We start from the raw sequence: 23,056 nt of genomic DNA, 5'->3' as shown, positions 1-23,056 counted from the left end.
TCGGTGTTTTGAAACGACAGCATTTTGTTTTGAAAACCTGGCAAAAGTGGATAGTGTGAAATCCTTTTGTAAAAATTCTAAAGCGTTGTTTGACATTGAATAGAAAAGACCAAGATCGTCTTCAGAAAATTGAGCAGGCAATAGAAAAGATGATTGTTTTCGACGAATTCAGCTTATTATTCATAAAAATGCCCACAGATATTTGTAGCGGCTAATTTTGAGAAGAAAGCTATGACAAAATGATCTTGCTAAGTTATGAAAAAGACAAAGCTTCATAAATATATGATACGAGGCATAAAAATCCCTCTGCAAGGGCGTGGAGACTTGTGGCCATTGGTCTACTGATTCTTTCCATTACAGGGTAATGCAACATTAAATGCACATACAAATGCAAGTCAAAGATAAAGGACCAATTTTAAATTGTCGGGTGGCCAAAAGCTTTTAGGAGATCAATTTATATCGTTAAGGTCAAAAGCTATCATCACACGCTTCTTTATAAAATATAATAGTTTTCTGACACAAGAACGAAGCACTGAGAAAAAATTGCTTATTAAGGGTCTTCCTGGGATGGGAGAGGTATTTGTAACTTTGACTGTTTGTATTCAAGGAGACTTCCAAAAAATGCTGATTAATCAAAACATCACAAATCTGGCAGTAGTTTTAATCCATTACTTATGGATTTAAGTATCGTTCAGACACACCGTAAATACAAAGTCTTTATTATTTGTAAGTGTGGCTTTTGGAAGATTTATTTGATGAACGAATTGAACGAAGAGTATACTCGTCCTTCAAAATTTATCAGGTTTGAGTTTTTGCTGAAAAAATATCTCGTCTTGAAAAATTTCTTCGATACAGCAGCGAGAAAGCATTTTCTTTAAAACTTTGCAGACTATTTCTTTAAATTCATGGTTGCATTTCTTACCAAAAAGTTTTAAGTACATTCATGAATTACTGACATTAAGGATATTTAAAGTTTTAAAATCCAGACACATGAATTTCCCCAGCAGCAAGCACTGAATCAGACATTTTTTTTCAAGACAGGTTTTTTCAAGAAACAATTTCTATGAATACCCTAATACAAAGCCATTGAAAATTACCAGTGCAAACAGTGCAGCAATTTTTACAAGATTTGATAAGAATGACTCAGTTGACTCACTACACTAGCTCTTATCTATAGCCTCCTCTCTGTTTATCTGTCTCGATTTGGATTTCGGTGTTGTTGGCGTAGCCCGTGATGTTCCACCTGACAATGCACGTGATAGCGTGACTGGCGTTCCAGGTAAAGATTCATTGTTATTATTTTTTTCTGGAAGCGATGACAAAGCTGATGCCGTCCGATATTCCGCAGTTGTGTCTTGAGAAGCACGCCGCGCCGTTCTCTCGAGTGCCCTGATTCTCTCTAAAGCTTCCTTAAGCTGTGTCTCTGCTGAGATGGCTCTTTCTTCTAGCATTTGAGCTCGTTCTTCAGTTTCACTAAAATAACGGATGAAGATCTGAATTATAACAGTTCGCAAGATTCCAAAAAGGCGATCACACGGCTGATCACAGTTCAGTGACAAAAATAGCTTCACTGAACACACCCTGCCCCAACCCTGACTACACCCTCGCCATGCCATTCATTGATCTTAAAATCTTTGGCTTACTACCAGATGAAGGATGAGCTGTTTTCTAGAAACAAATTGTGTATTCAAAATGTTATGCAATCTCGCCCTAATCGTTTCAAGCCTTCGTCATAAGAAAATCAATAATAGCAATTGTCAAGAAAACAAGCCACTAAATGTTAACTCAAATTGAGCCATATCGCAAAAAACCACATTCGTCTGAACGTATATTTACGATGAAGAAACCACTTACACTAGCTGTTCCTGCAGCTTTTCAATAGTTCCCAGAGCCTCTAGTGACGATTTATTCTCCAAAGCCAAATCTACAAAAAGAGGGCCAGGATGATTAAATGTTTAAAGAATTAAGTCACGAGTTAGCTTCAATTAACATTCATGACTGAGAAAGATAGACATAAATCCTATATGCGCATCACATCAATTCATCTTGCAACAAAAAACCTTAAGAAATATCTATTTTGTTTTGTATCGCAGGAAGTACACCAAAGAACACAAGTTTCGTAGGAATATAACAGAACAATCAGAAAAGCGCGTATATCCCTAGTATGCAGGCTTTTCATTAATTTTTGAAGCAGAAGGCTCACAATTAAAAGTAGGCGTCCATAAGTTTACTAACGTTTGTGCAGTTTTATTAAGTTAGGGTCAAATAGGCGGCGAAGTTTTGGTGAGTAAGCAGCGGACTTTCATCGGCTGACGGCTTCAAATGAAATCTCTGAGCATGGTTCTCTCTGACTAACAAAAGTAGCTAATAATTCTAATTTATGCAATGTTATTCTAAAATATGCATAAATCACAACATTACAATATCTATTTAAAAAATTGTATTTCGAATTTATGCTCAATATTCACACAAGTTTTGCACGAAAAACTTTCTACGAATGTAGTTTCTGCTTTTTTCAACCTTAAGATGATTCATGTTTTATTTAATGCTCATTACCCATTACCTTGCCTGCTTTTCATTGCTTTATAAACGAGCCAACATGTGTATTTTAAAATAAAATAATAATGTTCGTTGTTATATAATTATTCAGAATAAAATAGAAAAATATCAGATTTTTCAAATAATAGATAAACACTAGCCTACGTCACAGACGATGACAATTAAGGAGGAGATTGCTCCTTTATGATGCAGGCTAACTTACCTTGTGATACATTGCTTGTCATTTCCTGAAAACATATAAAATATTCAGGTCAGGGTTTAGTGAAAGAGCACATAAAAAGACATCTCAATTCGATGAGAAAATATTTTTCACATTAGGGAAAGGCTGCCATCTATATTAAAGCTTATAGTTTTGGGTTGACAAACGGTTTGGAGTAAAGAAAGTAGATGGGTAGAAAAGGTAGAAAAGAGCGTGACATAAAGAACTTGAAAATAACATAGAGAAGTTCGCTCGAAATAGAGAATGGAGCTGGCACCAGAGGGAAAAGAAAGGTAAAGAAATTGAGTGACAAGTAGGAAATCAGACAAGAGGATTGTCAAGGGCATAAAAGAATCAAAGCAAAGGATGCTAGCAAAGTCAGCAAAAATTTCAAGATCGACTTCCACAAAAGCATAAAGAACTGATAGAATATTATTTGGCTAGAGTGTAATACGAATGCCGAAAAGCGTAAAAAGTTGTGGGGTAACATCTTGAACATGGAAAAATAGCATAATAGACAGGCTTAGTGGCTCCATGAGCTGAAAAAAGAAGAGAGTAATATGAACATGGGAAGGCTGGAGATACCAGTGAAAGCAGTGACGTAGCCAGCCAAATAGCAGTGATCACGCCCTCCACTTCTTGATAAAATCTTTCAAAAAATTTGGGTGGGGTCAAATTTTGTCACATCCTACTTTCTTTGTCACGAACTAACGACTTTCTTTTCAAACATTGCTACACTGCTCACAGAACAGAAATATTTTATGGGCTGGAATGAAAAATATCCAGATAACCTTTGGTATAAAAGCTATTTTTGTTACCTAGCTATTTTTATTAGCAAACGATTATCTTTTTAAATCAAGAAATGAGTTCGAATCATAGCTGTAAGACTGTTTTGGTTTGTTGGTCAATTATTATTGAAGGTGTTACAAGCAGTAAAGAGAATTGTAGGAAAGAGATTAAAGAAAAACTGCAGTAGTTTAATAGATTAAGATAGTTAAGTTTAATAATATATCTGTTCTCCTTATTTCTTTCCTTTTTAAATAAAAGTATATTAGAAAAGTTTTGAGATAAGCTCAAATTTGTCAATAAAATTGCAAATCAAATGAAATTTAAGGACAGCTTTTGGAAACAATTTACAAAACCGTCATGATAACAATTTATTCAAAGTATATTAAAAATATTGTAACTGATTAACGAGCATAATAGCACAGGAAGATGAATAAAATCAATAGTCTAATAAAAATAAAATGTCAGCTTCTAGTCATTCAGTTTATTTGGCATTAAGAAAATGACACTAAGGATGGATGCAAAGTATATTCTGTAAAGTTGGATTGAATAGAAATCAACGGTATGAAATAATTAGGCCCAGTCACTAAATCAAAGTTTGCACACGTGAAAAAAATATCAAAATGATGAGAATTGATTCTCAGCAATTCTAGCAAACTAGAGATTTAAAATAGAGCATTTGATCGTGTACATCTGCAAAAACGTAAAAAATGTAAGGCAAAACATGATTATTCAATAGCCTTTTGGAAAAGATAATCGACAAAAAATTCAAGAATAACTTGAAGCAAGTATAGACATGCTCGATTAACCGGCAGCTCAGTAATTTTCCACCTGATAGGAAACAAGCCTCTTTAAAGGACTGAATTCATGCAAGGTTTGTATTAAAAGCGTAAGACATGGCTTTAAATTATAGGGTAGAATGAGAAATTTTGTGGAACTGCTAATTAATAAGTGGATGTGTAAACCACATTGTCAGAGAGGTGAATTGGAAATGATATGGGAAATATGATCTAGAAAGAAAGGAAAGTGATATTAGTTTACTTCAGGGGGTATAACTGGAAATGAAAAAGTAAAACTGCTTTGTTCGTGTGAATATTCGGTGTATCAAATCAATCAAGGCAAAAAACATAACAATCCCTAAATTATCATTAAGTTCTTGTTTGAAAGGTATGTATTATTTATCAGCCTTTGCCTGGCAGTGCATTGTATATTTTTACAGTATTGTAGTAGAAACCCTTTAATCTGCTCAGATGATAACACTTGAAACACGAAACAACGCTTTTTTCACAAGAGATTTCACAAGGTTCAGGAATATACTATGAAATCTGGATACTCTCACTGATTTCGGAGTACTTACATTTGAAATTGCAGCTATATCTAGAACTTTAACTTTGACATTATCATCTTCACCTATAACATGCATTTGAATAGAATCATCACTAAGCTTTGTTGATTCTGGTGAATGTTCTCTGCCTTGATCTTCGACAACTTCCTTTTCGTGGACTGCTTCGGTTTTTGCTTCAATCAATGTTGCTGGCAATGCCGTTTTCTCCTCCTTCCTCTCAGCATTATCTCTATCTTGAGGTCGCGAAGAGAAGTCACTATTGACCTGCTGTTCCTTGTCAATAAAAGAGACGATTTGTCATTTTAAGATCATGGTTGAAAATCTGACACATATCACTTAATGGCCACGCGAGCGATGTTCAAGCAGGAGAAAGAAAAAAGCAGGTCCCAACAGATTATTTCTTTCATTTGTACAGGGTAAAAGATTTTTCAGCCGAAGATATCAACTTTGATAATCTTATGAAATTTACCCGGACCAATGAATTTTGTTATTATTATAGATATGTCAATTACCCAGATACTGTCTACTTCGAGTCATTTTGTCTCAATCCCTCTTTGCTCTGCATTTTTGAATCGGGTTCAAGCTTGGCTGGCACTAACATTATTTAAGACTCTACAGCGTAAAAGCAATCATCCAGATTAAGATTTTCTAGTGTAAAAGCACTAACCCAGATTAAGGTTTTACAGTAAACAGGCACCTACCCTGGCAAAGGTTTTACACCGTAAAAAAACTAACCCAGATTAAGGTTTTACAGCGTTAAAAAACTAACCCAGATTAAGGTTTTACAGCGTAAAAAAACTAACCCAGATTAAGGTTTTACAGTGTAAAACCACTAACCCAGATTAAGGTTTTACAGTAAAAAGGCACCAACCCTGACAAAGGTTTTGCAGCGTAAAAAGACTAACCCAGATTGAGGTTTTACAGCGTAAAAAAACTAACCCAGATTAAGGTTTTACAGTGTAAAACCACTAACCCAGATTAAGGTTTTACAGTAAAAAGGCACCAACCCTGACAAAGGTTTTACAGCGTAAAAAAACTAACCCAGATTAAGGTTTTACAGTAAAAAGGCACCTACCCTGACAAAGGTATTACAGCGCAAAGAAACCAACCCAGATTAAGGTTTTACAGTGTAAAAGCCTAATCAAGATTGAGGTTTTACAGTGTAAAAGCCTAATCAAGATTAAGGTTTAACAGTATAGGCAATGACCCAGATTAAGATTTTATAGCGTTAAGGCATTAGTTTGGATTCGACCATGATATGTCAACCCTCTTTTGGAGTGTGTCGAGTTTTGCTTCTACCCAGGTAAAAGTTCTTAATCAACAGTGCATGAACTACAAAAAAATTTATTTGCACCTTCATCCAATTTATACTTCTTGAATACACGAGAGATGAAAGCTAAGCTCATTTGGGCACTAATTGTGACTTGAGACAAAGGTAAAAGTAGACGAATCAAACGCAGCAAATATGGCTGCTCATGAGAGGATCACGTGGCTATTGCTTCGATCGAAATCCAAGCCTATGGAAGGTTCGATATTTTTCTCGATAAACCTTATATTTTTCACGTCTGCTTTTTCTCAGTTATCAAAAGTCTAAAATTTGTAAAAGAAAAACAGGGAGAATGCAAACTAAAAATTCGACAGACTGCCAATCAACCGTTTTTTAACTTCATGCATTCATTCGAAGGTATGAAACCTGAAGTTATGGGAATATGAATTTTTTGGTTCGTATCAATTCACTCGATATGTTTCCTGAGTCAAACACTATAAAACAAATTTTGGAAAACACTTTCAAGGAAGGATACATAAGTCCTTTATCATAGATAAAGGGAGGCATCATTGAAAAAAGATGAAAAATTGTTTATGAAATATTTAAAGATGAAGGCACAACAACATAAAAACAATTTAATTTAAGTTGATTTGCAACTTGAATCTGAAACACTTTCAAACCTTGGCAAAAGCCTCCCCAGAGTTCCCACTCTCTTCGACAGACTTTCCGTTTTCACTTTCATCTTCAATTTGTTCCTCTTGTATTACGTCACCAGAAAATTCTTCCACCAATAAAATTGCAGTTTTGATCCATCCATCACACTCAGACTTGCAATGAAAGTAATGTAATATATCAACACAGATTTGATTATAAAATGGTCAGACAAGGAAATTAAAGCAACGAAGAAGCATTATTTTTATAATGGGTTCACTAGACACTTGTGGATAACAATGGCAGTGACAAAAACATATAACAATACCCTATGATTGTGTATACATTTCTTTAAACAGAATGATATTTTTACAATGCATATGTTCTGTAATAGGGACCTGAACATGACCACTGCTTTCGCCGAGCTGCACCCGTATTTCCTTGCATGACATCATATTGTTGGAAATTTCACGTTTTTTTTGGTCCTTAGCAAAGAGCCAACGCACATCAAAATAGCTTCGTGATAGGCTCTACATACCTTTAATTTCTTTAGATCCTTTGCTTCAACCTCTGCCATTTCCGTACCTATATCATGCCGTCTCTGAAAATCATTATTTACAATTCCGTTGCAGCAGGTGTACAGGTTCCCTGAAAGTTGTCTCAGTAACCTAAACAGCAATTGACCTCTCTCTTGAATTTCCTCAGTTGTCGACTCTGATATGATAGCAGCACCGATTCCAATATTTACATCTTCGTCTGAAAAAAGGTCTTCTTCAAGATCAGGAGCCAAACGGAGCAGCACGGTGACAATCCAACGCACCATTTTTGAATGACAGTTTGAAACCTATTCAAAATACGTGATTTTCAGCAAAAGCAGATATACTGTTTCCTAAGGGCAATCTTAAATGGTAACGTACTTTTTTCAGGGCAGCTACTTGAGTCAAATGAACCTTATCATACCTAAAAATTATCAAAAGTGAAATCAGCACTCCTTTGACCGACTAATTCAATGACTGTTTTAAAGTCTGCATTATGGATCCTGTAGCATTTTTCGAAATTGATACATCGACGAATAAATTTAAAAAGAAAGCCCACTGAAAAACTGATAAAAGTTATTTATACATCAGTTGAATCCTATCTTCCTAATTATTACTCAGTAATAATTAGGTATAGCTTGCAATAGAAAATGTTTGGCTACAAAAAATCGTTAGAGATCGGTGCTACTGAAACTCTTATTTATAGCTAAGATGACATTTGTGTCCAAATTCAATTTTGGCAAATAAAACAACAAATTGGCATTGAGATTTGTTGGCTGGAACAGGACGATTCTTAGTTGCAACGTCCAGTTTCACACTTAATGCAATCGTTAGAAAACCGTATTAATCATGATTTTCAGAGTTGCAATTTAGAGTAGTCCTATTCTACACAAAAAGCAAAGCATATACAGCTCGCTTCTCTACAGTTTCGAGCACTATATGACAGACCGATAAACATTAAGCATCAGTAATGAATTTGAATGACAATTTCAAGCCTTTCTTAAGAATTGCTCATTTTAAAACACGCAAACAAGGACCCCTTTCAGATAGCAATGTGTTCACATCAATGTTGTTAGGACTGTGCAGACTTTCGAATACGTGTCATAGAAATTACATGAAAACGAAAGAAATAACAAAAAATCAGGCTTTGATAAGAGCTTTATGATTTCATACAGTTTTCAACTCACATGGTCTAGAATACTGGCATCGGCATTCTCGACAGATTTTGAAGTGTCTTTTAACCACTTGTATGCAGATTTACTGAGGATTTGCAGATCAACGTCATCATGACCAAGAAGCTGATCGTGTGACTTGTCATCAGGTGTTTCTTTTCTAGGATGAACCAACTCAACCAACTCCGTTAGGAGGTCAGGCCACTCACTCTGAAGAAAGTCGGCAAGCCTCACCCATTCGGGGTCGAGCAAAGTTTCGTAGCCATGTGAAAATCCATTCAGCTTGTTACCACTAAAAACAAAACAAAGCAAAAATATTGAATTCATATTCAGATGCCTAAAGAAAGAGAATTTAGGAATAGTAAATTGTCGTATACTCAAGAACTTCTGCAAAATACTTCAAATGCCTGTCTCATCTTAAAATATTTTGAAATATAGAATGGTAGTATGAAACACCAAGCAAACAGCTGTGTTAAAGACACAATAAAAAATAGTTTTCTTTTAGCCGGTTTTAGTCGAATCTCGACAAATGGGAAACTGTAAATGGCAGAATAAAATATTTTTAGTCCAGCAAGTCTTCGAATAAGCCCCCATTTTCAAATAAGCCACCCCTCAAATAAGCCCAATTTAAGTACAATTTGTGAAACAAGGTCCATCCTTGAATATGAAAAAATACCCCAAACTATTTCTAAATTCTATGCCGCCAAAAATGTCTCTTGCCAACTTTACATGCACGAATGACGTTATGTCGAGCTAGCATAATAGCATTATGTCGCCAGTGAAAAAACAATCTTATCTCCTTTTGTCTATTTTTTAAACTTGAAATGTACTTATACAAAGTTTTGTAAAGTTTTTCAACATCAGAGTGTTTGTATGTAATGGAAATTAAAATCAATCAATGAGACCAACTGCTTTTCATCGAAAACTCTTTTTAACCGGAAGGGTCGGCATCTATCCCCTAGTACAGAAACGAACAAAGTCCCTAAAAGTATCAAAAAGTTGAGCGGTGTCACCATCCCAGCGATTCAACTGGCTTCATCGGAGACCATACCAAAAAGAACAATGATGTTTCGGAATGAATTCTTAACATGACACAACGATGCATTAAATTAAGTCAGTTATGTACTGCTACTAATTAATGATGTTAGTTGCGTACTGTAAATAATACTTGATAGTTTGTCGATAAAAGTGAAGATAATGGTTGGTTTTTGAAACTTATTGTGATTTGGTAAATAAAAATCTCTGCCAGGCATCTGGTAGCTTTGAAAAACAAAGTCTCGATAACTGCCGGCTGACATAAAGATTTGTGCATTTGAAAGTGTTATTTGAAGGCAATTTTTAGGATGAAACGCTAAAACGAAACTGATGAAACTGAAATTGCTTGATTCATGCCAGTAAAACAGCTAATTACAGTTGTAGCTTATATCTTGGACCATATATTTGCTTCGAGTTAAATTTTTGCTGCAAATTAAATTTTGCTGCATTATATTTCAACGGTTATATTTGAGATGGTACTTACAGGCCATCGAGCACATTGATCAAATGAATAAGTCCTTTTGCGAGACCATTTTCACCAGTCATTCTCAATCTGAAACTTTTGTGCAACTTTTCAACCTGCTGATTTAACACAAGCATTGCTTCATGTTCTGGTCTTCTAGTATTTTTTACCATCGGGTGTCTCTGGAAGATTTTCAAAGCAACTTCGCTCCAGCTATCCATGAATCTATTCATTTTGACCAGGTCATCTTCACTTGATAATAAAACATCCCCTGAAAACCTTTCTACTTCCGAATTGAAAACTTCTTCCCACCGTTTCATGTCTTCGTGCAGCTTGGTGACGACATCTTTCTCCGGAGGATGTACTGTCCCCTCGTCTGGGGTAACAACCCTAGCAAACTGCCTTCCCCAATATGCCACTTGTTTACTCACATAATTCAGTTTTCGGTATGTCTCCTGTTCACACTTGATCAACTTGGTATCAAAACTTTCCGCTATCTCCTGCCAGCTCTGAACGAATTTAGTCAACTCCTGCAGGTGAGCTGAGTCAATGTCGCTTAGTAATATTGCAAAATGGCCTGAAAGCTTGTACCAGGCCTTTTCATGTAAATGAAGTCGCTTTGCCGTCTTTAAGCTGTGCTTTTGGGCAACTTTGAGAGATAATGTGTAAGAAGCACCAGCCCACAAATCACGTTCACCTATCAGTTTGGCTAGAATTAGAAACAAAATACTACATCATCATTACTGCATATTAAAAGATTTTAAAATCTAATAACCAATAAAAAGCTATATAAAAGTTACTTTACGTTGACTATAAGCCATCTGAAACATGTTAGCAAGTGACACATTTTCTTTGAATCTACTAACATAGCCATTCATGAAATTAAAATAAATTTAAGAAGTTTTCTTAAGCCAAGGACGGTTACAACCAATTCATCAATTTAGGTTCTCACCAGCATACAAGCAAAAACAGACTTGGTCGAAAAACAGATATCAACGTAAGATAAAGAATAAGAAGAAAACGTCTAGAATGCTAGGCAATTGTGTTTTGTCGCAGGCAACAATAAGATGGTATGCGTCTATAATCCAGATCTGCATACAGAACTTGGACGTTGGCTAATTACAAAGCCGGACTAAGTTCCGATCGCATTGCAATCAACGTTGCTACTAAATAACACCATTTCACAACGGTCTAAAGCCGTAAGTGGGTTATGTTTGAAATAAAACCATACATATTTGAAACTCCAGCCTTTTTCTCTGCAGTTCATAAAGCTCGTGATACTCTGCTAACAGACTTGCGTTCTTCTCCGATTCTTTTAAAGCAGCGTTCAGCTCATTTTGTGTTTCTACCGCCTGCTTTGTGACTTCCCTATCGTGCTCCTGTACAACGTCAAGCTCTCTGTGGAACAATAATAGATTAAACAATTTTATTGCAACGTAATAGGGTTTTTTACAGCAGCAAGTTGAGATACACGTTTGTCGTTAGCATCAATACAGCATCAAGAAAAAAACAACTTTAATCTAGCGATTTAGCAAAAATGTTGCATTGATAGGGATTGGAATGTATATGCTTAATCCCATATAAAGCTAGAGAATTCAATCAAAATACTCTGAATTCATAATCAATAAACAAAGCTGGAGATTTAAATTGGAAAACACATATGAGATTGGCACCCCATTTACCCTGGGTACCAGAGCCGCAAAAATTAAAATTAAAAAATAATGAGAGCTGCGGAGGCGAAGGAGAGAGAAGAGAGAAGAAGAAAAGCGGTTTTCTTCTTCTCTCTTCTCTCTCCTTCGCCTCCGCAGCTCTCATTATTTTTTAATTTTAATTTTTGCGGCTCTGGTACCCAGGGTACACCCCATTATGAACTCAGGTCCACCTACAACTAATTTTTTTTAAGTCCTGGGAGCCCTTGAGATTGGTCTTAAATTGCTTTCGTTAACCGGAGGCCCTTACATACTTCAAAACATCTCAAGCCAGTTTAAATCTTCATACATAGGTCAATTTGTGAAGAATTAGTTTTTTTGCTCACATATTGAATTTAGTACTTCCAAACACACCTTCCGGGCGTATGCATTTTAGAGTACCCATAAGCACAGGCCATTGCCAAAAGTGAAAGTGCGAACCGTTTCAATCAGATCTCTATGGCGAATCATCAGGTCCCCCTGCAAAAATGATCTAACTAAACAAGAGATTCGGAAATGGGAAAAGCTGAAAGTAACGAATCTTACCGTGTCAGCAACGTTATTGAAGTTTTAAATCTTGTCAGTTCTTCGGTGAGTCGCCGATCCAGTGCTCTTTGTGCAAGGACCTCTTCGTGCAAGCTTGGAATTAAAAATACAAGGCTCACAGACTTATTAGAAATTTAATTCTTATATTTGAAAATTTAACTCTCATTACAACACCTGTTTCTAGAGATATCCCGAAAAATACACAATAAGCTTTAAAAACAAAAAAGAACTGTTTCAAAAGAGAATAAAAATGTCAACTCTTGAGGGACTGTCTACAAATGCTATGTTGATATATTTTCATAAATTGATTTCTTCATGACAGTGAAATATTTGGCAACCTTAATTTCCGTTAGACCGACCAGAAATCAAAGTTAAAGTTGGCAGGAATGCTGGCAACTTTCTCTAATATGTTTTTTCTCTTTTGACCCGTATTTCCTCTAAAAAACACTCGATGGTTACAAGGGGGGGGGGGCTTTTTTCGAAGAAGGCGCTTTTTGAACGGGTGGGTGCTTTTAGAGAATATACGGTAATCAATAAACAAATATCTCAAATCAACCAATTCACCGATCAATTAATCTCTTTACTCCAAACAACGAATCAGACTGTTTTTCAAATAAAATCTAGCGCATAGGCTTTACCAACACCCCTCTCCTGACACGGTCTTGTATGAAAAACAACAGATATCTCTACCTTTTGACATGACGAGGCACCTTGTCCAGGAGACTGGCATATCGTTTTCGAAGATCAGCGAGCAGCTCCCCTCTTTCAACACATTCAATACTAACTTGACGAATCACCTCGTTAAAAACCAAGTTGTAAATATTCTGTTCTTGTTTGACCAGGTCTAACAGAGAATGAATCTGTTGAAACAGAAACACAAAACTATGACATGTCATCCAACCACTGCCGTTATAAAACGAGAGTAAAACATAAACTTGTGATGTTTTGTAACATCAAAAATAGATGTGATAAAACTTTATTATATATGCTAATCAATTTTTAAAAAAACCTCCTTTTAAAGAAATTTTAATTTTATCAGACAAAAGGTAGCAATACTTTACCTGTGTAGGCTGATCTTTATCTTTCTTAATTTCTTCCACACCAACACGTTGAAGCAACTCGTTCATTGTTTTCTAGCAAAGTATTAAAGTTTGTGAAGTTTAGTTAAAATACTAAGGTAAAGTGCATTAATGATCAATCAATTATGGGGTGCAATTGTTCTTGTTTGATCATGCTAAACGATACAGATATTCTTGTCAGCAATTTGCAAACAACTTGAATAAATTTGAAATATTTTATTTTGTAAAATATACATGCAAGCGATAAACATTTGATTAAACAATTAAATAACTAACTTTGAGCAAAACAGCCTCTTGTCTTCCTGAGGGCTTCCTGGGAAAGATATAAGCCGCAATTTAATCGTTTGGAAAAGTATTCTTAGAGATCGAAGAAAATGATTACTTTAAACTATTACAACGTTTCAATATCTCATGAGAAATCTGATAATGTTTGAATGGTTTAACTAATAATATTTTTCTAAAATTGCTATGGTGATTGATTCCAATAATTCAGAATAATTCTTACATTTAAAAACCATCCTGTACGGGAGAGAGCCAGGGGTGTAGTGCTATCAAAATAACAAGGGGGACTCTTGCGCAAATTGCTGCGAAAAACAATAGCAAAAGTAGAAGTTGGCTACATTCTGGCATTAACAAGGAGGGCTCAGCCCCCCCCCCCCCTAGCACTAGAACCCTGGAGAGAACTCATGGAAATTTAAATAAAGCTCTAGCAGCATATTTTGACAAGAAGAGGAAAAGAATAAAACAATAGCTAAGATTTAATTAGACAAAAATAGAGAACTGATAATAGCATTAATAACTAAAGATAAAACCAGAGACATTTATCGCAGTTCTTGAAGCGAATATCATTAGATTAACAGTGAACGCCAGCATGGAATTTTACCATATCAGTACAATTGTACAATATCAATATTTAAATCATTCTAAATATGGAATAAATTCTAAAAGGTTTATTCAAAGAAACATTTGGCTTACATAGAAGGAAACAGTGTAAGATGTTTCTCGTGATTATCCATTGTAGTTGTAAATTTCCTGAAAATAATACATTATATGAAAATAATAGTAACTTGATAATGATATGAAAAATGGTAGGTAATTGTTTGTGAAACAAGTAAGTAGGACTTCCCACTATTCTGATAACATTCGGAACATTTCAATTCAATAATCTTACTGTTTTGCTATATTACTGAAAAATAAATGGATTGATAAGACAAACAACTACTTTTTAAATGATAAGATAAGATAAACATGTAAAATAAAATTTGATTATTGAAAATCAGTCACTAAATTTTGGATTTGCCTGTCTGGGACAAACGTCCCGTCGAGATTAGAGGCTTATTTGAAACACGAGAGGCTTATTTGAGAGGGGAAATAAGAGAGATGAAGATTAAATGCCTTTTTGGTAAATCAATTTTTAGAACTTTTTTTTTTCAACTATACAATGTGGAAGCAAAACATGGATTACCTTCAAATAAGCCAAATGAATAAATCATATGGCAAGTAGAAGATGAGAATTTTACCAAAAATTAATGTTAGTTTACCTTGGTTTTGTGATACTGAACAAAGACCAAATTGCAATAACTTTTCAGGAAATAAGCCTATGTAGTAACATCTAAGACACGTTTAGAGGTAATCAACTGTTGTTCTACAAGAGACGGCCTATGTTTTAACGTTTATGCAGATACTCTGATTCCAATTTAAACTTTCTGAGAAAATATATCTAAATGACACCAACGAATAAACATCGTTGAAAAAGACAAACCCTTCATGAATTTCTAGGCCCATTACGCCAGGATTCTTAACAATATGGAATTCGGTTGGCACTAATGTCTCCGGAATAAGAGATCCATCCTGCAGTGAAAAGTAGAGCCAGTTTAATTAACCAGTAGAGTGCAGTGTAAAATAAAAACGACACAAGCGTTATCAAAATAAGACAAGAGTGTTATTTATAAGATAAGAATGTCTTAGAATTCACCATTTAGAATGGCGGAAAACGCAAATCAGAGAAGTTTTGAATTCTAACTCGATGTTGGCTAGCATTCTTTGATAAAAAGTATTACATTAAAAGTCTTTGACCACATTGAGACCACAATAGTACAGTCATAAAAAGAGCAAATATGTGACAAGTATTGCCAGTTTTTGGTATTTATAAACATTTAAAAATCCTAAAAACACATGAACCCTGTAACATATTAACTGAAGATTTTACCTCATGCCTTCTTGGGGACGAAACCCTACCCCACCCCCTCTCTCCTTGTTTCTACAGCCGGAAACTCCGGCAAGGGAAAAAATCAAACAAAAGCCTTCATAGAAGAAAAAAAATTTTTAAAAATTCCCATGAATTACTGAGAGAACATTAAATATTAAGTTTTCTTTTCACCAAAATGTGTCAGCGATCGTATTATTCAAATTGTGTACCAAGCTCGCTGGAACATAGATCTTATGATCCTATGTAATAAGTATTTTCAAAACAAGAAACAAGACATTACTACTGCAGATGCCCTCACACATGATGGACAACTCGTTACTGTATCCATGGACAATAAAAATATGTATCTTTTCTTTACAGGATTTTAAAGCTTTGTGAGCCAGTAGATTGACTGTAAAACAGAAAGCGGGACTTGGTCAGAAAATTGAAAAAAACGCCTTTTCTCTGCTTATGTCATCTTATACATATATATATGCCCAGCTTTTTGCAAGCATTCCTTGATGTTACCATTTCCACTGCAGACGGAAAGGGTCTCGAACTCCAGCTGGGAGCCAAAGTATCCAAATCGTTAACAACTTGGGTCGCTTTTCTTTGCATAAAAGCTATTTCCACAAAAATATTTGATAGCAAAACCCTCAACAACATTAAACGTCATTATTCAAATCATGAATTCAAGAAAATATATGGATAATTTGGTCGCCTTCATGAAAGAATTTCAGATTACTCTTGATGTAAATCACTTTTATAATTGTATCAAATAAGGATAAGTTCAAAGTGTCTATTATTTAGGGCAAAAATTTCAGCGCCGTGCACTCATACTCACTAGCTGAACAAACATGTTCCGGAGGTCAATTTATTGTCTTCTAATTAACGCCAAATCTCATCAACAAACCTTTTCAATGTAACCAATCGATTTAAAGTTAGTCTTTTTTCCATTTCAGCCCTAACATTGACATAAATGATTTGCGCTATAGAGCGCAAACGATTCTTACAGATATTAGTGCTCCCCTTAGATCTATAGGCCCGGTGACAGCTCTTTGTGTCCAACCCTTTTTGGTGTCCCTGTAGGGAATCAAAGACAATGATTAAGGACAATGATTGGGTACTGGCAGCACGGATTTAAGATGATCATACAGTGCAAAAAGGAATTGGGAATGCTTTTCTGGATTTGAAACAAAATCAATCAAAACATTACCTTTGATGCAACTTGAGTGGCTTCCCTGTCCGATTCCTGTTTCGATGGCTCATCTTTGTTTGTTACTGGAGTAGAAAAAGTACCTTCGTTCTTCACTTTTTGTTTGTCTGGGCTTCCTTTTGGTTTGGTGTTTGCTGTATTCTTTTTGTCAGGCAGAGCATCATAAAGAAATGATATGTCCCTATGGAAAAATACAGCAGTTCACACGGGTATCGTCCTAAAAATTTAGGAAGAGGGCCTGTAGGTAATTTCTAGAAGCCTAGGACCACACCCATAACCGCGCCCTTCATAATTGCATTTGTGTTAAAAGTTCGCTATTCATGGACACAAAAAGATTGATAGGAAATTGCTCATTTACGGAAAATCATAATGACATAGGATTAGTGCACATTTTAAAGTATAGTCAGGGATGGGGGGGGGGGGGGGTCCCCGTTTCAGTTGGACTCAATTTAGAAGGCTGATATTGGCCTTTCATTAAGGCGAATTTCACCTAAAAGAATTTCTACGATCCTAAATAGAAATCATTTCAACTGAATTACATCGAACTTTAAAGCAATAATAACTAGCATGCTACCTTTGATAAAAGTGAATATTTAATCCAATCCTCAAGTTAGTGATATTTTTTCTTCTTTCATTTAAAGTTGGTACACTTTCCAGCTATGCATACTAAGCTAATTTAAACCAAATAGTTTAAATTACCAACGCTAAATATAATGTAAATAAAATATAACCGATGTTGCAAAAGTATTTCTTGCAAAGATTACAAGTACAATTGAACGATGTAAATTCTGAGATTTTTTCTATAATATTTGTAAAGTAGGGGAGTACTTTATTTCGTTTGAAACTGAGTTCCATATTTGGCTATATCTGCATGGTACGGTATTAAATCAATATATTTTGTAATGTGGCTCCGCTGTTTTGAATTGGAAGTTTGTCAAGTAATATGAGCATTCATTAATGGAAAATATTTCATCGATAAAAGGTGGATTCAATCCGTTAAATGTTTTGTAAATTTCTATCGCAAGGTATTGTAAATTTTTCTTATGTAGGAACATGGTTGTATTTAGGATTTTTCTAAAAGAAGCAGAACAGCATTATTTGAACAGCTGTGTTTAAGCCTATTGAATTTAATTATGCCTGTCATCAATTACTAAATAATTAATTTTCGTTTAAAATAAATTATTGAAATTAGTATTATGTTTTTAGACCGTTTCAATATGCAATTATGTACTTGTACCCGTTTCTTAACCAAGAATTTTAGCTAATATTATTTTAGTTGTATCGTGTAATTAGACCATACTTTTGCAAAGGATATTTAATTGCACCAGTGGTAGCATCTTATGAAAAATGTTTTCGAGGTAGCATAATTTTAAAAAAACAGGTAAGATCCTGTTTGCTTTTGTAGTTTTTGTACAAGCCCATTATTCTTTTAGAATTGAAATACTTGTTTTATATGTGCTTCAATATGTTGCATTCGCATGATATTCAACACAAAAGCCTTATCCCAGCTAACAATTATTAGATGAAGCAGCTACTGGTTCGATTGGTGTCTGCATAAAGGTGGCTTTTTCGACTGGATTGTGACCATCAACGCTTCCTCTGTATTTGGCTGAAGCATCATGTTAGAAAATTGCATTTCTAAAGAAACTGTGCAAAAAAGAAGCTATATAGATATTGGAAGGAAACAAAGCCTTTCAAATCAAACATCCAAGGCACATTAAATTCCAAGATAGTTTGAATGAAAATTACCTTCCAGCTCCACATGTACAAGGTGGCTGATCTGTCAAATGCTTGAATTTTTCCCTTGTTTTTGCATGGTTCCAGAGATTATCAGGCGGCCTTTTTGGATAAACTTTTGGAAACCCTCTACCTCTTTTTAGGCGACCATTGCCCTGTGGCCCAAGGTCTTCAATAGCATCATACTGACTAGTAAGGTTTGCAAGAATTTCAGCTGGCAGAAAATCATTATTATGCTTAGCACAGCTAGAGCTTAATGGATGCTGTATTGCTGCCAGGCTTTGTCTTTTCATGAGGCTTGCTTTAAGGTCATTATCAAATGGTGCTGGCAAAGGTTGGCTCTCTGATATGTCATGATCCTTTAACTGTACAAGGCTCTCTGCTTCCATACTTTCAACAAATTCTGAAATGAAATTGTACAACTTGATATTTATCCTTGAATTAAAATGCTTACAAATGTAACAATAGAACTCTGTTAACTATGTAATAGAAATGTATTAGCTGTGACAGAATGCCAATTATGTCACAGAATAGCAATATCTTAACAGCAAAGAAATTTGAGAAGGATCTACAGTCCCTTGTTGAATGGTCCAAAGCCACACAAATGCCACACTTTAAAAGTTTACAAAACGAAAAATCCCACTCAATTTCAATATGCAATTATTAATGCACAAGCTACAGAAGTTGACCATCACCCTTACTCAGAAGCTGGACTGGAACAAAATACACAACAACCTCTAAAATTAACTGACACTGCTAATAAAGCAAGTAGCATTAGCTAGAAAAAGTTCTGAGTCAATAGCCCTCGGCAGCTAGTGTCTCCAACAGGGAATGAAAACCCATAGTTGCAGGAAATTACTTGGTGCAGTTGCAGAAAATCTTTCATGAGTACAGTTTTCCAGGAATTTTTTTAATTGCCTGGGTGCTTCCTTTGTTTGCTTTTAGTACAGTACTCTCCTTGCTTTCAACACCATATGCTAATTCTATCTTTGGAAATGATTTAATTCATCAAGGTCACAAAATATTCATGTTGATTTCAAATGAAGAATGATGTGATGAATTTTTTACCTTAAAAGCACATTAGAATGAAAAACAATTATAATTGCAATCCCATTATCACCCTACAGCATGATACCAACAATGTGAATTAATCCCATTTCCAGGGGCACAGATACCCATTCACAGCTTCTGATCAATACAAATAATGCTTCTTTTCAAGAACTATTGCTTGCTGGAGCAGACTCCCAGATAATTTTACATTGGAAAAATAAACATGGTTCAGTTCAAAGCCAAGGCTGCAAACTATGTGTTTTGTATATATTGCGTCTCCAAATCCTCTTTTTTCTTATATGTAAAAGTTAAACTAGCTTTATGTAAAGATTAAACCTTACCTTAAAACTGGAGAGATTCACATATTTTAGTTTGATATGACAAATTATATAATCTGTCAAAGCAGGTAAGATTTCATTGCTACTCTTAAGTTACTTGTTTGTTTTGTGCTGAGATTGTTCCTAACCTCACATTTTCCCATTGCCAAGACTGGAAAATTTGTCATGCGCCTGCAATAAATTACCAGCACACTCAATTTCCCATCCCAACAGCATATTCAGTGGTGTAGCTTGACCTTCCAGACTAGCAGGTGGAGGATCATGAGTAGTAAAATTTACTGACAAAGACAGAGAAATAATATAATTTTAGGTGTTACTTCACCTACCGATAGACAATTTTACCAAAAAACCATGGAATTTTTGCACCATCTAAAAATTTACTGACAAACTCCTGTAGAATTTGGGCGTGACACACCCCCTCCCAGCTAGCTACATCCATGAGCCTTACTAGCTGCACAAAGTCACTAAAAATACAAATTTTACATTATTATCACTAAAATTTTCTAAATGGGAGTGCTTGCAGTTGCACAGACGCAAATTTTCAAAATGAACAATTTCCATTTGGCGTAGACTTAGACATAAAACTTACCACTGACAAAATCCTTCAGGCTCTTTAGAAATATATTTCAAAAGATCAGATAATTAGTTTTAAAAAGTTTTTTGAAAAAGCTATGATACTTTTTAGTTGTCTCCTTGGAGGGCCTTATGTAAATATTAGCACACATGTATAAAAAAATCAAAAAGAAAATAGGTGATTAAACACTTGCAAACGCCTTTAAAACATCCTTGCATGCCAATGTTTCAGTAAATTTGTTTTTCTGCTGATTTTGCGCATGCAAGATTGTCGATTTTGCAAGAGTCAAAACAAGGGAAAAATTTACAGCTTTGACAAAGGGCAATATTTTAGCCGAAAATTGTATTCAAAATGTATCAAATTTGCTCTAAAGTATTGTTTAAAGATATTTGCAAATTGAGATTTACAGTTTTCTTTTTGAGAATTAATGCGAAAAAAGTACCAAACTAAAACTGCTGTTTTAATGTACCCAATTAGGGCGAAACTTAGACCAAGTCAGCAAGCTTTACTTCACTCCTCTCTGTGGGAAAACAAATTGAAAACTGAGCGATTTATGCAAAGATCCTTATTCCTCAGGCATGATATGTGCCTAAAATTGCTAGGTTAGCAGCTAAAATATGCTCGTCATTTTAAAAGATAATTATGAAAAAAAGAGTACCGAAAATATCCTACTTCATTTCAGTTGAGTCATTTTCTTGTCCAATTATTCGTTCATCAATTCAGTAATTGGATGCAAAATGTTTTCTCAATTTTGATAAATGGCGTATACACATGATTTTGCACTTTTTTGGTCGCAGCCTAACCCCAATCTCCCATTTTTTCGTAATAATTGAAGCGATGTAAATATCACGTTTCCAGGTACATACTCAATCAGGGCGACGTGACCCTATCACTGACACTACAAAATGATTTCATTGAAAAACACATTCTAAGAATTTTTGTTACTTGTTTAGCTGACTAAACCAAGGCAGAATCCTTTAATTATAACAGAATATTGATTCGATGGGCATTTACTATTGCCGATAATATTGATGAACAAATTAATAAAAGGCGTTTTTATAAGCCGATTCCCATCAAAACACTTTCTTTACTTTATAAAATAACTTGAGCGAAACAGAATTAATATTTTACTACACAAATCTTCAGATATGACTTCTTGAAAAGTTAATAAATAACACTTACTTTCTTGTGTAACACTTATTTTCATCTGCACAAATTAATTTCTACTTTGATCTTTGACCAGATTGATAACTGTGCGGCGGCGTCCATTTTGCAATGTTGTTGCTTAGAAACCAATGATATATCACGTTCATTTGAAACGAGGCGAAGGTTCAGTACGAGGCAAGTCGAAGGGAAACTAACTTATTTTAAAATACAGTAGGTATCAGTATTGAAATATAAATTGGAGGACAAGAAATATTGATAACAGTAAGAAAAGAAATATATCTAGATTGATATCAAAGCAGTTTTCAGTTCAACTGGTAGATCGAGCAATTTTGTAAAAAGGATTTCGTTTTAAATGCGATATAATTTTCTATACTTCTTTCGGCAAGAAATTCCAGAACTTGATTCTGTCGAAAGCAAAAAATGAAAAGGCATAATGAAAGAGCTGTTTCGTATTGCACTCATGTAATAGTAATAATACGAATGTTTATGCAGAATAACCTATCAACGTAATAATGATGTTGTTATCTTTAAAGTCCTTTCATAAAAGTAAAAGGAAAAGAACGCACACATTGAACTTACACTACTAAGAAAAATGCGTATATAAATAGTTTTTTCTCGAGAAATGTTCTTTTAAAAACATAGCAAAGCAACCCTTGATTCTATCTGCCTAGCCTGGAGAGGTAATTCATTAAAAATCTCAAAATTAAGCACTTCAAAACTCTAAATAACGGGTCACTGTGCAGTATAGTTTGCAAAATAAATAAACCTTATAGTTGTAGGCAATGTAATTTTCGAGTGTTTTGATGAAAATGATTAATTCCCAGCTAAGAATTCTACAAAAACATGGGACTAAATAAAGATGATGTTTTTTAAATAAATAACGACGTTTCGAGCATAGCCCGTTATCAAGTCAATTAAAAATTACAAACCTGCAAGACCCCTAATCGGTTGAAATTGTTATCTTTTGTTTATGACTATTTTAATAAATAAGATCGCTCCTTCTTATTGTCTGTCTTTCTTTGCGTAAGTGCAACCAGTTCACTAAATTGTTCACGAAAAACTAGCTAGAACATCTTTAACGCATCAAAACACCTTTCAATGTGGCCTCAAATTCTTTCTCTACTTCTTGACCAAATGGCGGGAAAAAGATTTCTGTTCACTACTTGCTTGCAGTCTTTGTCGAAAATTTTAATCCTTTTTCTTTGAAAGTAAACAATATGAAAAAATGTTAATAAATAAATAATAAATAGATGAAAAGGAAGATAGATAGAAAGTTGGATGGATATAGATAAATATAAAATAAAAAGAAAAGTATGTCTTTGACAGAACATAGAGTTCTGTTAGACAGAACATAGTCAATAAAGAGAGAGCGCTCCGTCAGATTCTGTATAATGCGATGAGAATTATACCTCAAGATGACGAGATCTTTGTGATCAACCTTCCGTTGTTTGCTAATGTTA

General features: G+C 34.8%; 1 protein-coding gene across 3 annotated transcripts; it reads right to left on the bottom strand.

Moving 5' to 3' along the window:
* Positions 1-995: 995 nt before the first annotated feature.
* On the bottom strand, positions 996-21,737 carry LOC135693668 (axonemal dynein light chain domain-containing protein 1). 3 transcript variants are annotated; one of them, XM_065212202.2, is made up of 18 exons: positions 21,612-21,737; positions 18,480-18,870; positions 16,731-16,911; positions 15,089-15,177; positions 14,302-14,358; positions 13,603-13,639; positions 13,309-13,380; positions 12,938-13,107; positions 12,248-12,340; positions 11,245-11,411; positions 10,035-10,722; positions 8,531-8,807; positions 7,346-7,651; positions 6,837-6,983; positions 4,902-5,162; positions 2,762-2,786; positions 1,855-1,924; positions 996-1,473 (listed from the first exon to the last, which is right to left on the bottom strand). In XM_065212202.2, the coding sequence occupies exons 1-18, from the start codon at positions 21,634-21,636 to the stop codon at positions 1,161-1,163; spliced, it is 3,369 nt and encodes a 1,122-aa protein (XP_065068274.2). In that variant the 5' UTR covers positions 21,637-21,737; the 3' UTR covers positions 996-1,160. The 3 variants fall into 3 exon arrangements, with proteins under 3 accessions (XP_065068274.2, XP_065068273.2, XP_065068272.2); XM_065212201.2 differs by lacking the exon at positions 21,612-21,737 and adding an exon at positions 20,182-21,602 and having other exon boundaries at positions 4,902-5,156; XM_065212200.2 differs by lacking the exon at positions 21,612-21,737 and adding an exon at positions 20,182-21,601.
* Between the last annotated feature and the right edge of the window lie 1,319 nt (positions 21,738-23,056).

Source organism: Rhopilema esculentum, chromosome 11 (genome assembly GCF_057945365.1).
Source record: "Rhopilema esculentum isolate cy_ngs chromosome 11, ASM5794536v1, whole genome shotgun sequence".
Classification (NCBI taxonomy): Eukaryota; Metazoa; Cnidaria; class Scyphozoa; order Rhizostomeae; family Rhizostomatidae; genus Rhopilema; species Rhopilema esculentum.
The sequence above is the reverse complement of the archived record's forward strand: the minus strand, read 5'-3'. Positions and strand labels throughout refer to the sequence as shown.